Here is an 18,104-nt window from a genome sequence, read left to right as displayed (position 1 = left end):
TGAATGTGATAATGAGTAGTTTAACAGGGCAGTACTAGACTAACAGCTCATTTAGGGGATAAAACGCATGTCCTGCTTGTCAATCTGATATTGAAACTAAAAGCAGCACCGTTCAAAAAGACCTGCAACACAGATGAGCAAAAAATACAATACAAATAAAACATAAATAAATAAATAAACATATAAGCCTTTGAGGCGTTTCATTGGTTTCTTGACCTTCCATCCATGTACAGTGTTTCCCATGAAACCATCCAGTGATGGGGATCAGATGTAGTAGCACCATGAGACCTGGACACGATGGCTGTAGCAACCGTCATATGGAATGAGTGGGCTGAATCAGCTAAGAAGGGTGCTTGAAGTTCTGGGCTTCTTCAACGATAGCTTCTGCATTTACTTTGTCTAACGTCCTGTTGTTTTCCCCCAATTAATCTCCGAACATGGAATGAATGGTTTCAAATGCTGTGAACTGCAGTCTTCTGAGCCTGAGTTGAGTTCAGTTGAGTTCATTTGAGTTCAGTTGAGTTCACCTACTAATATTGAGCATATGAGAGCTTCACAGCATGTGGTTATGTGTAAATGGCCACTAAATAATCAGCCAGCTATGGCTCTCAAAATCCTGTTTCCAAGACAACCACGAGAGTGAAGGCAGTCAAAATCATAGATATCTGTACAGGAAATGGACCATGGGCCCACGAGAAAGTGACCACTGCAATCACTGGTGACATCTTTGCTTCAGCAGTGACGCTGAGTTTGAACACAGTGGAAACGCAAAAGCGAATTCCAGCACGAGCATTCTCCAGCTCATCAGTCACTTTCCTTTCCTTCCTTTTGGGGGGCATGTGTCTAATTAGTGTAACTAGGTGGGTGTTCCACGGCAAACAATGAGAAGAAAGAAAGAGAGGCGAAAGGAAGGCGAGCTTCTGCGGGGGACAAATGAATCATTAAGGCTGCACGATGCATGTTAAATGAGTGACGGGGCCTTCGGTTGCTATGGATCACTGGATTGACGTGTTGATGACAGGAGTGAGAGTTAATGGGGAAGCATTGCCACCCAAAATTTGTATGTGCATTCGGATATGATTTATGTGAATATTTAGAGCAGGGAGAGGAGAAATACTTCGAAGTAGGTAGGCGGAGATGGCACATGTGGCCTCAGACAGCAGGGGTTCTTGGCACTTGAGCAGGGTTTTGCCCGATCACCAGGCCTGTGTCCCTGCGTCCCACTTCAGAGCGTATGAAGGGCAAAGCTAATAATGGCAGAGAGACACAGGAATGGAGAGGTTGTCATCTTTTCCGGAAAATATCATTTCAGTTAAGACAGCAGATAAGGAGTCATGTGCAGCAAAGTCAGCACACAGCATTCTGTTTACTTTGACTATTAGCCTGGCTCCTTTTCTTAATTATGAAATAAAAAGTTATTTATAATGGAAAAAGAATGAAAACTTGACATCGGGATAAAAGCAAGACGGGAGGGGATAAAAGCACTGCAGCTTTATAGCTTGGTCACCACACGCCAAATCCAGCAATTACTTCAAGATGGAAAAAAACCCCTTTGACTTCATTACTTTAATGCTGACAAACATACATTTGTCATTGTTGGACTCTCATTGAGCCATACAAAGAATGATCAAACTTTTTATGATGACACGAATACCACAAAAAAGGCAGCAAGTCCAATAAGCATTTTACGTAATTCTTACATCTGAAAACGACTTATCAAACCTCACCATGCTTTAACAAGGGCTCATTTAACCTAAACAACCAATACAAATTAAAACAGGAGTGTAAATACTGCCATTGCTCCTTACTAAAACTGGAACCAACTACTTCAACAAACCTTGTTTGATCTGAGCAAAAGTTCCTGCCTTGTCTGTTTTATTTAGGCATGTTGGACACCGTATGTTCAGCAAAGCCTGTGCCATCAGGACTGCTTCAGGTACAGCCCCATGTTTAATACAGAATGACAATAACCATCCAGCATCAGCCCACTGGCTACAAAGCAAAGAAAATAATCAGCACTTGCTATCTGTAACTTTAAAACAAGATTAGTTGAAATGCAGACAAATCCCTCATCATGGGAAAACTATGTTAGTTTTCAAGTATTGAAGAGAACCCCATTTTCACCAAACACAAAAAACAATGAGGCACATTAATATGCAAAAACATGCCCAAGTGGACTGACATTTGACTAATTGCTCAGTGTGGAAATGAAAGGAGGTTTCACTTGACATGACTAATTGTGAGAGCTTATTAGTAAGACATGGCAGAGATGATTCTCTGAACATAAAAGGTTGGATGGGAGAAGCATGCTTATATCTCTGATCCAGATGGCCATGTAATATATGCTGGCTGAAGACCGCAGCCTTCCAGCAAGATGGGAAATAGCAGGCAATGTAGAGAAGTGTGTATTCAAAACAGAACTGTTATACTGACTAATCCTTAACATAGAAGCATCAATTTTAATACTAGCAAAGCAATAAAGAATATGTGTAACTGATACTGACAAAAAAGCTAAACATAGCCCAGGGCAGAAAACACTTAATAATTTACATAGGTAAAAATTACAAGTTAGCTATTCTTCTTGGTGATGATTCCTCTTCTGTTTGCAGCCTTAGAACAAATACAGTATAATTAATCAGTGTTGCTGGTTTGGTTTTAGAACTGTTAATGATCAAAATGATAAACCATGTCAGTTATCTAATGATCACTTTTGATTACAGCTATCCCACGATGCCACTCCTGTAACCATACAGTGCTGGTCCATGTGTGACACAGTGGGAGCAGGAATAATCAACCCAAGGATGGAAGATCTAACATCTGCCCAGCTCAGAGTCCCATGAAGCCTGTGGATCTGTCGTGTTGAACAGCTAAGACAACCTCTACTTGGGAATGTAATGTACCAGATAGTAGTATATTATTTTAGTACTGATAATTTAGTAGTCATTTTTAAATAAATAAATCTACTGAAGCTTGCTGAGAACCACGAGCAGGCATGTAAGCTTTAAGTGGTAAAGGTACACTGCAACTCAATACTGTGGCGCTGGGTGAAAGAAAGTTCATGAAACCATGTGTCATTCATAGGTAAAGCAGGACAGGCCTTTGGCTACTGCAGTACAGTTGTAGATATGCTTCATTATTTAAAAGCTTCATTTCCACTTGCCAACCAGGGCCCTGAAGTCGGAGGCAAGCTGCCACAAGCAAGAAATGCCCATTTGATTTGCAAATGGCGCAATGACGGCGGCTTAGTCAATTATAAAGAGAACGGAGGAAGACAGATAAAGAGCAGGTGGGTGAAAGAGAAAAGAGACAGAGAGCGTCTATCAAAAACTGAGATGTGACATACAGCCATTGTATATTTAAGGAAAAACACACACCCAAGAAATATAAAAGAGAAGTTACGAATGGCAAAGCAATGAACTCAGTGCAGTGGGAGTGCCTGCCCCCGCAGTAGCCGAGATGGCAGGTGCCCGAGAAAATAAACTCACCCGCTGCTCCAGAACCAAACAACCAAACCGCCACTCAGATGTTAACGCCACTGCCATAAAATCTACCTGCTTTCCCTACGCTACATTCCCTTTTTTGTGCGTTACTTAAACACGCTGCAGGGCACAAAAAAATAATCACTGAAATAAAAACTACATCCCTGTGAAGTGGTGTGTCAGAATGGCCAAACAGCACAATAAAAGAAAATGTTGGCAAAATCTCACACAGGGACAACGTGCCACTGAGAATTTGGCTTTTGATGTGTTTCCATGTGAACGAAAGCGGAGCTGGAAAACTAACTGATGCCCCAATCAGTGAAGAACAACCATGTTTCACCCCCCAGGTCAGCCTGCAAGGGTTCAGCCTTACGAGAGGTACAATACGGCTGAATTTATACATATCTGCAAGGTTGAAAGGATGACACAACCTAATTTTAATATTTTGGAGTGGGCATTTTACCAGAGGACATGTTAGTCAATGTTTAATACACATAGCCACTTCCGTATTGATACTATTGGCAGTACCAGACTAGGCAGTTTGTGGTTGTCCCAGCAGACTCCTCTACTGAACAGGAGAGCAGAGGTCAAAGGTTAGGTGAGGAGAGAGCAGCCGTGTGCTGAGGCCTCACAGTGTGAGTGCCTAGCCAGCCCATCTGTCCATCACACCCAGAACCACAAAGCAGGTGTCCCGACCTGCTAACATGCAGTACACACACTCCCACATACACGCACTGGGAGAAAATACACATCTGTCAATTATTAGTAAAATATTAAAGCAACAGACCAAACCACAGCAACAGACAATAGATTCTTCCCAAAGTACAAGAGATTTGGACACACACAAACATACTCGCACACGCGCACACTCGCAATCACGTATCTTAGCACTTAAAGCATCTTTTAACCTGCTCTACAACATGTTTGTGCAGAGGCACCACCAGGCCTCTCCTGAGTGCATTTGGTTTTAAGACTGGACAAAGGCACAAGCGGGTGGGAGAGAGAAGGAGAATCACGAGGCAAACATGATCCTTGCACTTGTTACTGTAAAAGACAAAGAGAAATGTCTCTTATAAAGTCTCTCAAACATACATAAGTAAACAAGACGATGTGCAGAGTGTCTGATCCTAGCTCGAGAAGTGCTTTTCAACACTAGTAACAAATAAAGCGGGGCTTGAAATCTTTGCTTACAACAGAGCTTGCCTGGAAAATAGCTTTTGTTCACAAAGCTTAACCTCCCACTTGGCAAGGCTCAGAGTGCCTGCAGTGTCCCACTCTGTCTCCCGCTGTCTCTGACCGTGTTTCCCGTCGACGTTCGCAGTGCTGGGACGCGTGGCCTCCGCCACCGATGGCTCCTGATCGTCTCCAGGCTTCCGGCTGGCCTGCGGGAACACTGCCTGAGGCCTTTGGCAGTGTTCTGCTTCTGCTCACTGCCATTCGGACCCGAGCTGCAGCTCGCAGTCCTTGTTCAGGTCCATGGACCTCCGTCTCCCCGCCTAGCTCTGGCTTTTATTTGATCTCCGTTGCCTCCGGTAATGGCTTAATGTATCTTCGGTCCTTTAAAGCAGTGATCTACAAAGGACTTCTCTTTTTTTTCTTTTTTAATGTGTAATTCAACCTTGCTTATGTATACAGCGACCTTTCAGAGACAAAGCCACGAATATGATCTTACTTCCTATTGCTTTACGTGGCCGGTGGCAGCAGGACAAAACGTCCTCGGCACTTGCCCGCTCATCAGAGGCCTTGCGTGGCGCTGTCGTCACTTTGTGTGTTTAAACTGGACAGTGGTCCCTGGACTGAGGACCAGTCTTCCGGTGGGGCTGGGTCTTGGACCGAGGCCTCATCTGAAAGCACGTTCAGTGGACTGGGTGGTCTGTCCGTCATACTGGGAAGCACAATGATCTCCTCTCCGGTCATCACGTACTGGCCCAACACAAACAGCAGCAGGAATGTGGGCTCTAGCAGGCTAATATGATCGCCCAGTCAGAGCGAGATGCAGAAAGCAGATATGAAGTGCCTCATTCTTCAGGGATTATGTGTAAATAAAAGTTATATATAAATCTCTTATAAAAAATCTTAATTCGCCAATAAAACCTATTATGACGCTTGGTTTTCCATCTTCCATAAACTGCCAAGAACAATAATTCTACTTCACAATCTGCAGCAAAGTCCAAACAAGCATAAATTATTTCAACAAATCCAAAATGTAGTTGTGTGTATCCCAGTCTGAGTGGATGAGTGAGTGTCTATAAGAACTAGAATGCAGTACACTGCAAACTGCAAACACTGCTGCAATAGGATTAAATCAAAGAGTGCAAAAGGCATAATCCATGGATGAATGGGGCAGGCGGTTCCTCTTTCTCTCTAGTCTTGACATATGTAGGATTTAATGCTGTACTGATTTTACATTTAAACAGTCTCTGTACAGCTAGTTCCACACAACACACACACACACACACACACACACACACACACACACACACACACACACACACACACACACACCAAGCAAACTTGTCCTCTGGCTACTTTCCTAGGATGCAGGTCACTTTGAAACATGGGGTGTTTATTTACTACCCATCACCAGATTCCCAGTGGGCATGTCATGGTCAGGGAGTGGGCCAAGAACAGTTTGTGGTGTCGCTTTCGTGCGGCAACCAAACAGACACACTGACCTTGCGTTTCTTTTTTTTTTTTGTCACTTCTTCACATGAATATTTTGCTCATTATGCACGAGATCAGTTTTAAGTACACACAACAGTTAGCAAACTGGAGGACAAAGCCACAGTGAGACAGTGAGTATTTACACTAAAATCCTATAAGCATAAAAGTTCTGCTGTAAACATAGTGCCAACAGCCGGACTCAGCAGCTGGGACAAATCCGTTATTTCACAGCATCCTAAGTGCAGACCCACAGCACTGGACGAGGGTCCTGACAATAACTGAGGACTCCAGGCAGTTGGTCTTAAGCCTTCAGTAAGAGCTCTGACGCAGACAGGGACTCTGGACAGAGCCCTCTGGAGAGAAACGGACATGTGGAAGAGGCTGGAGTTTATTGTTCAGGGAATTTAGCCCTGTTATCTGACCACATTTTGCAATAGTTAACATGAGCCGATTTTATTTGGCCGGAGAGGTGTTAGATTATTAGCTCCCAAATTGTCTGGTGTTTCTCTGAGTGACTGTGAGTATACTTATGGTTAGTAACATTGTGAAGAAAGGCATTTTGAGTTTCTTTTTTTATGTTCTGGAACGAGTTTTAAGAAAAGTCTACAACAATGTGGCTTTAGAGTGGGCATGATCACAAGATTTTTTGACAAAAGTTACGATGAAATAATAAATGTCTACTCACAAAGAAACTTCCAAAAGTTTTAGAGACGGAAAGTTTTATGAATGGAATTTTTTTTATCTGAACTTAAATGTTTTCAGTTCCACAGTAAAACTGTGTCAAATGCAAACGCCACTGCAGGACACAGGCTGGGACTTTTTGAGAATGTCTGGCTAAATCTGAACAGAGCATGATAACAATGTTGAAGCTGCCTCTCTTCTCTAAAAAAAAAAAAGTGATGAAAAGTGTAATACAATTTACTGCAGTTGTAAATCAAAGGTTGTAGTAAATAATGTCATATGAACAGCTGTATATTATCGTAAGAAATATATTATTGTCATAAAAAAACTACACTGAAGGAGTGTTGCTCTTCCACACTAAGAGCTCAGACACAGCTCTGTGCTGAGATGCTCCCCGTGGCCCCGTGGACCCTGGCCAGCGGCACCAGAACCCCCCAGGGACGCTGCAGTATTCACATGCAGTACAGCAGTGCATGCCCCCCTGAACTCTGCCCTTAGCCTTGGTTGATAAGACCATCTGACATGCAACAGCCCAGTGTAGCAAAACACTACATCACTGAAAGATTCTGGCATGCCCTGAATGAATAAAGGAATGATCAAGTGATTCTGTGAATGAACAAGTGACTGGGTGAGTGAATGAATGAGTGACTGAGAAAATCACACTGAGATACATCTGACTTTAATTTGATGGGGAAGGAAACTGCAAACTGAGAGCAAGAGTTGTTAAGTTGGTAAGAGGATAAAAGAACATGTTACGAGTAGTGAACTTCTTTCAATGAAACCCATTAGTCTAATGTACATTTGAACAACCCTAAAAGTTAACGTCCTTCATTTGAAGCTATATATTTCTAGAGAAAGGAGATTAGCTTTTTTCCTCCAAGCTTAGTGAAGTTCTATGATTTTGTATGGGTAGTTGCTGAATAAAATGCAGCAAACTAGAAAGGAAGGTTTGTGAAATTTTATGTTGGCTGCACAGTGTATACAATAAGCCATCATAAATTGAGTCTGGACATTAAAAAATTTATATTTGGTCAGCTGCTGCACCAAAATAAATAAGTAAATAAATAACAAATTGATCCCATAACAGGAGCAACATAAGTGGGTGTTAGATGAATAATCCATGAATGATGAAGCCTGAAATCACTGGAAGCTGCTGGAATATTTGATGGAATAATGTTAAGCAGACGAATGGTGCCTGGACAAGAGAAAACTGCATGAACGCAGATTGCTGCTGTCTTAGACTGAAAAGATTAAATAAGGGGATAAATCAACAAACACAACATATCTGAAATAAGTACTCACAAAGGCTGTTAACAGCAATAAGTAAGTTTATGTAGTATGAGGCGCATGATATACCAAGGGTCAGATTCTTTAGGTCAACACACATTGGCTGATTTTTTGGCAGATGCCTAACATTACTGTTCATCAGACATCAGAATGGATCACAGAGAGGAACAATCCAGACCGAAGAAGCTGATACTGATGTCACTGATGACAAACGGAAAAGTTTGCAGGGTTATTTAATTAGCAGCTAGCACATGTGCAAAGATTCCTTCAGCACACTACTTCAAAGGATATGCAGCATCACCACAACAAAAGCAGGATCTTGAAACACCAGTGAAATGGTTTTGGTTCATGAGGCCATGACTCTCTTTTTATTTCTCCCAGCTTGCCAAAGATGGTAAAACAAGAAAGACTATTTTAATATTAAATTTTAACATAAGTCAAAAGTGAATCAGACATTAAGTATGATGTGTACTCTCACCAGTCACTTTATGAGGAACACCACTTTATTAGTAACACCTTGTAGGTGTACAGTCATATAACCCGTATTATGGCAACTGGTGCCATGAACAAAATGTTCTCACCATCCTCTAGCACAGGGCCACTGGGAGTTTTAGGGTAGCAGATCATTGTAAACCAAGCAGTGACACTGAAATGTGCAAAAGCACAAAAAACACAGCTTTGGCTGATACACTTGTATGAACACAACACCCACAACCATGTCATCACCACATTAGTGTGATGTAGTGAGAATGGCCCACCATCCACATATTACTGTCAGCAGTTGTGCTGTGGTCTGAGACTGACCAGTGATGAGTAGGTCATTGGCTGGCTGACAAACCCATTCATCCCAATAAACGAGTCTGGTACTGTATATGAGTAACACCTACAAGGCAGGTGTACATAATCAAGTAGTGCTAGCATTGGGTGTCATGGGTTGTTTGAAGCAAGGACGATGTGAGAGCTTATCTGTGGAACTGTGTTCACTAGGAAGACTCTAGCAGTAATGTAGTTTAGTCAGGTCTTTGGGAGCCCCATGGTGTATAACTTAATATTGATAATGGAAACACCATAAAAAGGGAGAGAGATTGTGTGTGTGAGAGAGAGATAGTGAGAAAGAGTGAGACGGAGACAGTGAGTGAGAGAGTGTGAGAAAGAGTGTAGAGAGAGTAGAGAGAGAGAGAAAACTAATTTCTAAGATGAATCACCACTTTTAAGTGCTATCCACTGGCATCATGTGACCTAAGCCCACACCTTTAGTGCTCTATAACAGAGAGGGGAATGGTGTCAAAACATGCATTTTATCTGAGTGAGAACGTTTGCTTCCATTAAGACTGCATTCCTGTAACCCTGGTGCCCCATGACGGTTTATAGTCTTATATGAGAAAAAAGGGGTAAAAGCACGAAGCAAAGTGAGATCCTTAACAGCGATATCTGAGCAGCAAATAGTGATGAATCAGAAGTGCAGGCAATTAGATACATGTTTAATTGCAGCACCACAAATGGGCCATGCAGCATATAAGAGTATGTAGCCTAAATATGAAACCAGCTCAAGGTGCACTCAGCCATATATACAGGACAGCAAGAGCATCCTGGGAACTTCTTCCTCTTGCTGACAAAGAAGACAGGATACAGGAAACAGAGAGGACGTCCTCCAACACTGACGCGCTGGTAGATGCCTCCACCTGCCACCGGACGGCTCCACCAGCTGTAGAAGTTGTGTCTGGATCTAGCCATTAAGAAATCAATTGTTTCTCCATGACTCAGATCCCAGACACTGAGATGGATTTTCTCTGTGACTAACATTGATGATACATCCAGGTTGCACAGCAAAAACAACCTGTGCTGCATTAACACCTACCATGTTTAACTGACTCTACAGTGTTTATTTTGTGTCCAGCTGGCCTCATATAAACACTGTAGGTGTGATTTTAACGCTTGAGTTTTTCCTGCTACACAGGACCCGATCAGCATACGTAAATGAGACCCATGTAAAATTCTGACGACCTTATGCTAACACTAAAAGACTCATAGTAATCACATCCAATTGTCTTCATTTCCAATTGAGAGGTAGATCAATTGTAATTTCAATTGACTCCAGTCAATACACCCCTTATTTCATGAGAAATTATTATAGGAAAGACAATAGGATACAGTTGCTGTGAGCAACTGTTATTGACTAATAACTCCCCTATTATACATCCGAGTGCCAATATTGATTTAAATGTGTGTTGACACATTAAGACAAGTAACCAATATAAGCATAAGAGATTAAATTACAAGATCTCTATAGGCGCAGAGCCATCATATCTGACATATAATATATGACCTGTGGCGTATTAATAATGCATTTCTTTCTTTTAAAAAGGTCGGTCAACAGAAATTACACAATACCAAAATTATAGCACAAGTAGGAATGACCCGTATTGTGCAGATATGCTTGATTCCATGCTGCTTATTCTCTGTATAGGTTAGCAGAAAGGAGCTTTGCCCTGCCCAGGGCGTTTCAGCTCTGTGTAATGTCAGGTGCCTCCGAGCTGCTCAAACAGTCGTTCAAAATGTTTCCTTCTGCCATTCATACTCTCCAAAGAACACAGGTGTGACACCCTGTTTACTGACTGCTCTTTGCACTTTTTCATGATCTGTAATTTGTTTGAGTTTATCTCAGACCTTTTTCCACTGAAGGAGTGCCAGTGCTGGGTTTCCATATACCTTTTAACTGTGAGCAATAACAACTCCTGTTTTATTTTGAGTGACATGTTTTGACTATGATAGTGGTGGGAACCATCAAGAAAGAAAGAGGCTGGACTGGTTAAAGTCAACGTAGCCATCACATCAAGTGCCAAGCGTGTTCATGAACCTCAACGTCACGCGGATGCATTAATAATCACTAAAAGCGCAGGCTTCGTTCCCATCTCATCCCCAACCACACTCAAGACAGGATGCCCAGGAGAAGACCACCGAGATGTCATGGTTAAATAACAACCACAGCGTGCCATAATACTTCCGTTGTTATGCAGTGCTTGGAAAGACTTAAGACGTTTTACATTAGCAGCACTGGTCCAGACGCTGCAGACCCCTGTGTTCCTGCAATGTACTGGCACAGTCTGAATGGATCCATAGGAAATGGTTTATCTCTTGCTGAGGATGCTTATATAAGGATGATGATTATTTAATGTTCTCTTCTATTAGAACTCACTAAGTCAGTCACGAGACATTTTACGCCCGCTCTGTTCAATAACATCTGCATCTGTGCCTGTCAATATCCAGTGTCTAGTGTCGCATAAGGCCCAGTACCCAATCTCCTCTAACATCAGTGCCCTGTCCCCAACACCCACTGCCCTATCCCCTAACATCAAGTGCCCAATGTCTCCTAATACTCAGTCCCCTGTGTCTCCTAACATACAGTGCCTTCTGTCCTCAATGGAAACCCAGTTCCTTGAATCCCAGAATAGAAATATTAGCACTCTCAGTAATAATGAAGAAATAAAGGCCATGAAGTATGTCAGGGTTTACCAGCTCAATCCTTTGCCAAAAGAATGTGAAAAACAGTTTGTTTAAAAAACTTTTCTTTTTCCAAAAAAACCATAACATAATTACTGGCATCCCAACAAATTTCTAAATCCAGCTAACAATTCTGGTAGATATCACACTCAGTTTGCCAAAATGAACACATTCTCATCTTTATTGATTTTGGAAAAGTTAGATGGCACACGGTTTCAATTTGGTTTTCATTAGTAAACTTGGGCTACTAAGATTTAGTTTCCTTTTGGACATGCTTGCCTTGCAAATGGGAGCAAAACCCTTTCATAGCAGTTGCACTATGCATATGCGTCATTCTGAATATCTGTATCCAGCATTTTTTGTTGTTGTTATTACCTTAATTGTTCCATTTATCATATGATGCTGATTGGATGCCAGACCGAATCCCAGCAAAGGACAGTGTAGTGAGAGTACTACAGTAGTATCAGGATAGTGTAGTGAGAGTATTACAGTAGTATCAGGATAGTGTAGTGAGAGTATACACTAGTATCAGGATAGTGTAATGAGAGTACTACACTAGTATCAGGATAGTGCAATGAGGACACTACACTAGTATCAGGATAGTGCCATGAGGATTCTACACTATTTTAGTACAAGGAAAGTGTAATGAAAGTCCTTCTTTCCGTCTGTCTAGAAGTTAAGGTAATAGACTATTACAGGTGGGAACCCAGAATACTCTGTAACAATATAAAAGCCACCAGCACAGGACATGGTGCAAATCACTCTCAGAAACTCAGCATCAACTCAGCAAAGTCCTGCCAGCAGGATATCCTGTTCTCTTACCCACAAAGACTGGAGCCCAACATAAGAGCACTGAAGAAGGAACTCGGTGAACTTTTGCCTCAATTACAATGAATGCAGTTCAACTGTTTTTTTTCTATGTCACAAACAGCGGCGGCGTCGGCCCCGGTTACAGCCCCGGTTACAGCCCCGTGTCCTTACGCTTAATGTGAACGTTATCTTTGATTTGTGAGATATGGAGGAAAGGGATCCCTCCAGCTCCCCCTTGTACTTACTTCTTTGTTTAGGAGTACATTAAAGAGGAGATCTGTTTATAGCAGGTGTAATGGCTGGAGAAAAAGAATGGGCATACAGTCAATCTTGTGCATTTGTAACACGAGTACCCAAGAGTGCCTGATAAGCACTTTAAGTCACAAAAGTCTCTGCGCTGAATTAACTCTTATAGTTCTGAATTAGTCTTATTCTTTTTATATCCCAGGTGGAAAAATTGTTAAGAGTGTACATTAAATACTGAGACCCTTTGCCGAGTGGTGCCAGTGGTCTGATGGCTACCCTCAGTGGGAGGAAGAGACTGGAAAGTTTTCAACTCTTGATTTTACTGGAGAAATTATTGCGCACATCAATCACAAATAAGTAGAACATTCTTCTGGGTTTATGAGTAGGGCAGGTATGTGTGTTGTTCTCAGGAGCAAAGTGGAGGTGGGACCAGGTTTCATGGCTTCAAGCTTAGAAACGTGCGCCGCTGTAGTTTGTGACAGGCACCAAGAGACTGAATAGGTGGTGCTTAGATTATATGCAGTGCGCAGACATCTGTTGAAGTTAAGTGCGCCATAGTGAATTATATTAATTGTCAGTGAAGAATCCTTCACTGTCATGTCGAGCCAGGACAGAATTCACTTGTTTTCATTTTGCCATGATTTGGATTTGGGTTGTTTCAGTTCCCTTGTGCAGTTCATGTTTATTTGACAAAACATATCTTTGGCACAGCTGATCAAATTCGAAATAATGATAGATTGAGTTTCAGCAACTGAACGAAATGTGACATTAACTCTTAAAATAGCTTTTGCGACATGAAAAGTCATCTAATATTGTTCCAGACATGAGGTGTAGATTCTAAAAGACATACCACCAACAGAGGAACCTATGCTAGATGCTAAAGACAGATGAAAGCAATACCATAAATAAAGTCAAACATTATAAAAGCCCACATTAGGCTACTTGCCAAATACAAAATATACAGTGTAATATATTATGGTGATGGACGGTAATGCAGTGGAAATCAAGGAACTTGTTTTATACCATAATTACATAAATTTTAAAAGGCTTGCACATAAAACCAATATTGCAATTTTCCTCTCTAGTAGACATTTCTTCCTGCCAAGATTCTCAATAAGCATTGCAGAATTTCTATAACATCTCTATATATAGCACTTATTGGAATAAAGAAGACACATTTAAACCTGTACTGAAGAGGGAGTACAAATCGTACATCATGCACAAATCATAACATCATAATCATCATGTACTTTGACAAAGCAATGTAAAAAGTCATCAGTTGACTTGAGAGTTGACCTGAGTGATGATCTTTAAATCTAAATACTCTTTAGATTTTTAGGCAGTGCTCACTTGCCCAGGTCAACACTGATGTACATGTTCCTATGAACACTATGAAAGTGCAAGACCCCAAAATGTACTCTATGGAATACTGATACAGTGTTGTTGGGAGTTATGTAGGTTAAAAGAATTGAGTTACTAAAAAGTCTAAAATCTAAATTTTTTAATACTCTTATGCTCTTATATTTTCTGTAAGAGCATTTAAAATGATTAAATCAGTTCTCAGCAACACAAATATAGACACAATGCTTATGGGTAGATTTCTTCATTTTATAAGGTGTTTTAGGCCATGGTGTTTAATGAAATTGATTGAAATTATTGTCATTGTCAGTTAATGAGGAAATCTGGGAATCACGGAATTAACTTTTCCGTTAGCCCACTGGAAGCTGAGAAGCTAATAATAAGTAACTAAACTCAGACTGAACCAGCACAACTCCAATACGCATAATAAAATGAATAAATTAAATGGACTAAATGTTTATGTGTATTATACGCATAATAAAATGAATAAATTAAATGGACTAAATGTTTATGTGTTACGTGTGCAAATGGCACTGAGGTGCAGATGTGGCAGACAAAAGCAGCAGCACTTACTCTGTGATTTCGCACTGGTTTCAGATGCTGTAACCCTGGCTGTTCCATATAACTTACTCAGACCTATAACTTCCTTAAAAGACATCTCACTGGCAATACTACGCATATAGTCTAAACAAATCTAAATTATAATCAGAATCAATGTCAAATTAGAAAATGTCTCAAGAATGTCACTGTATTGTGTTTCAGTGGTGACCACAGTCATGTCCGAATTTGTTCTGACACATGAAACCGATGTGAAACATCTTCCTAACTTTACATTAACTGTAACTCTTTACAGTTACTAACAGAGGGAATCGATGTTTCTTTTCTGACATGCCAGTTAAAAGTGCACTAAACGTGTGAGGTTCTGCGAGCCTCTAACCAGTGTGGGATATTGTGGCCTGCACAGATGTAACAACTTAACCTCCGTGACCTCAGCTGTGCCGTCTGCACAAATAAAACAACAACATCCTGCCTTGTAACCCCTGTCAGCGCCCCAGTAGTACCATCCGAGGAACTGCACCCCAACCCCCCAACACGCTGCGCTGCACTTTGGAGAAATCCCTAAAACAAGTTTTGCAGAAAGGGAATATTCTTCCTTCATGTAGCAAAAAGAGCAAAATAAAAATTAAAAAACTTTTGAAATTCCTCGTGTTGAATAACCTCAGCATTTTGACTTTAAATTAACCCATAGGAGTTCATTCAACATTGTAGGAGTTATTTCAACATTGTAGGTGTTAATTCAAGACTGGGAATATTGCTGTGTGACTCACTGTCACATAATGTAAAATTAACACCGTCATAACTTCAGGGGTGAGCTATGCTCGTGCATCTTAAAGGATGTAATGCACATTACCGTGAAGCTAGTGAAAGAAGTGTAATGTTTAACGTTACCCTATGTTTTAAAATTGCATACATCGAAACATGATTGTAAATTCACCTTTTTTGGACTGGCCACTCCAAGACTTATGTTGGATGAGACCAGCCAAAGCAGACAGCACCCCCCCCCCCCCCCACACACACACACACACACAGCCACCGGCTGTTGAGATGAGGCAATCCCCAAGGTGTACTTATTACTCCAAATCTCTCCAAGCTCCAGTTCTCCTCCCGCTTGTACACAGGGGCCAAATCAGAATTATTACTAACAGGCAAAGCTACAACTTACAGAGAATCGTCAGTGTGTAGATGTTCAAGAGACACTAAATTCAAAATTGAATAATTCATCAGTAAATCTTAATATGGATTTGAGTGTAAAACGGCTTCCTGGCTAACAAGAATTGCCAGGAAAATGATAAATAGGTGGATTATGATTCATGCAGTAAATAGTAATCAGAAAGCTCAGCGTGTGCAAATTCATAAATGAAAGGTGTGTCACTCACACAAATGCATGGTAGACGAAAGCCCAGGCCCGTGGTCTCTCCAGGACGTTGTAGAGGTAGTTCTGGAGCTTCCTGTAGCGCGCATTCCTCCGTCCGCTTTGCGTGCTGTAAGTCAGCGGTCTTCCCAGCAGACTCAGGCGGGCGCCTTGCTTTCGTCGCAGGTTCTCTATGCCGGATGCACCTGTTGTGCCAGGCACGGAACCGCATCCCGCCGACAGCAACCCGTCCACCGGTCTGGCCGCGTTGCTCATCGCCCCACGACCAGATTCAACATCTTTTAGTCCATAATTGTGTGTGCGGCGCCCTGGGGAGGGTTTCATCCAGAGCGCAGAACCGACTTCATCGCCGCTGTGGTTGCGGGGCATGGCATCACCAGCACCGGCTGGAATTGCGCGTTTGGCACCACAAATGCGCACATATAAGTACGTTTTAGCGTAAAAGTTTCGAGTGCACAACTAGAGATTTAGTCACAATAAGCCGGCTCTTACAAATGCTTTTTGTCTTTATTGGAAATAGGCTACAAGATCATCACATGCGCCGTTTCACCTGCTGAAAAGCGCGAACATCTTGCTGGAAGAACTGCGGTGAATTTCGCTGAATTACTGATGGTTAAGACAAGCTGCGCACGCCGCCTGGACACTGGAGTTGTGAAGAAGTGTCACCATGTCAGTGGTAGATGTTTGGTGATGGGAGGGGATATCGCACTTTAACGTAAGCTCCTTTTCCCTCCCTCTATGATTGTAAAGGATATGATCTTTCACCCAGTCTACATGCGCCGTTCAAACGCTCTGATCCACTGATGGGAGCGAGCTGGAAGAAAGCTGTTGCTGTCTACACATAATACGAGATTTGTTGTAGTGCGCAAAAATTGCACAAGATACTTCTTTTTGTAAACTCCTCGTAATTTACACAAGAAATTAGGTAGGTCAGACGCATTTTAAATGGTATTCCAGTTTGGACATTACACATTCGCTCCTTCTGCAAATGTCCATGTCATCTTAAGGAAAGCGTCTGTATCGCCTGTACAGAGTCCAGGCAATGTTCTCTCTCTCTCACACTGACGGCAGCAATTTAAGTTATGGACTAATAAAAATATGTTACCAAAAAAACTAGCAAATAAAATTATATAACAAATAAAACAATACAATAAACCTAGGGGAACTATCCAAAGTGTATCTACTGCTCTAACATTTAGCATATGCAAAAACGCATATATTTATATGCAGGATTTATAGCAGCTGGTTCCTTCTTGAAGTTACTGATTCTACGCAAGAAACACCACAAAAAAGTTTATACTGTAATTTATAAATCGGGTATTTTCTAATTCGTTACTCACTGTAGAAGTTTTCTCTCAATGGATGGATTACTTTTCGAGAAGCACAGATTAATAACACTCCTTCGGATTTGGATGAAAGCGACGTTACATGCGTCTGTGATATTTTCCCCATCTGATCCACTAACTGTTCATTTGTGAGTGATGTTCATCACGGTCCAATGTTCCGATATCCACAGGACATCCGCGTGTCTTGCAGGCTCCGCTCGCCAGCGGTCCACATTTCGGGAGCAGTTCTGTGACACAAACCACGTGATTCAAAGTGAACTGGAATACACAAACTACAGTGTCGGACAGGATTTACTCATAATATGGGCATAGTTTATTATATTGTGGTAATATGACTCCATATTATGGGCATTACACGCATATCAATGCCAAACCATGAAAACGCACGTGTTTGGCATCTTCCATATAATTATAATGTAGGCTACCTAAATGACATGAGAAATGAAATTGCGGATGCTTTAGGATAATAAAAGGGCCAGAGAAATAAGCATGGTATTAACAGAACTCGGAGCATATCAAACATATAGGGTGAGGAATATTAAGGCGTGTTTTCGAGTAGTGGCGGTTCTACATGTATCTGTGACGAGATGAAACGAGCCTCCTGAATGAAGCAGACCTCCTTCCCACGAGGACGTATTACATATTATTACATATTACACATTATTACATATATCCCCATAACGTTTGCGAATCCACGGCTACGACAGAATGAAAACATGGGCCTAATATCTCGCTCCTGGCAGTGCACAACATTTTGACAAGCAACACACTAATTATAAAATACAGAAGCTAAATAAA

The 18,104-nt window shown here is 41.5% G+C and overlaps 1 protein-coding gene across 3 annotated transcripts in view; it reads right to left on the bottom strand.

The window, feature by feature from the left end:
* Nucleotides 1–16,329, bottom strand: part of kcnq5a (potassium voltage-gated channel, KQT-like subfamily, member 5a) — an 84,689-nt gene extending 68,360 nt beyond the window's left edge. For all 3 annotated transcript variants that reach the window (XM_076975144.1, XM_076975142.1, XM_076975143.1), the window contains exon 1: nt 15,965–16,329. In XM_076975144.1, coding sequence (XP_076831259.1) covers nt 15,965–16,329 — 365 coding nt within the window. The remainder of the gene's footprint in view (nt 1–15,964) is intronic.
* Between the last annotated feature and the right edge of the window lie 1,775 nt (nt 16,330–18,104).

The sequence above is a fragment of the Brachyhypopomus gauderio genome, chromosome 15, assembly GCF_052324685.1.
Source record: "Brachyhypopomus gauderio isolate BG-103 chromosome 15, BGAUD_0.2, whole genome shotgun sequence".
NCBI lineage: Eukaryota > Metazoa > Chordata > Actinopteri > Gymnotiformes > Hypopomidae > Brachyhypopomus > Brachyhypopomus gauderio.
This window is presented reverse-complemented; position numbering and strand designations above follow the sequence as displayed.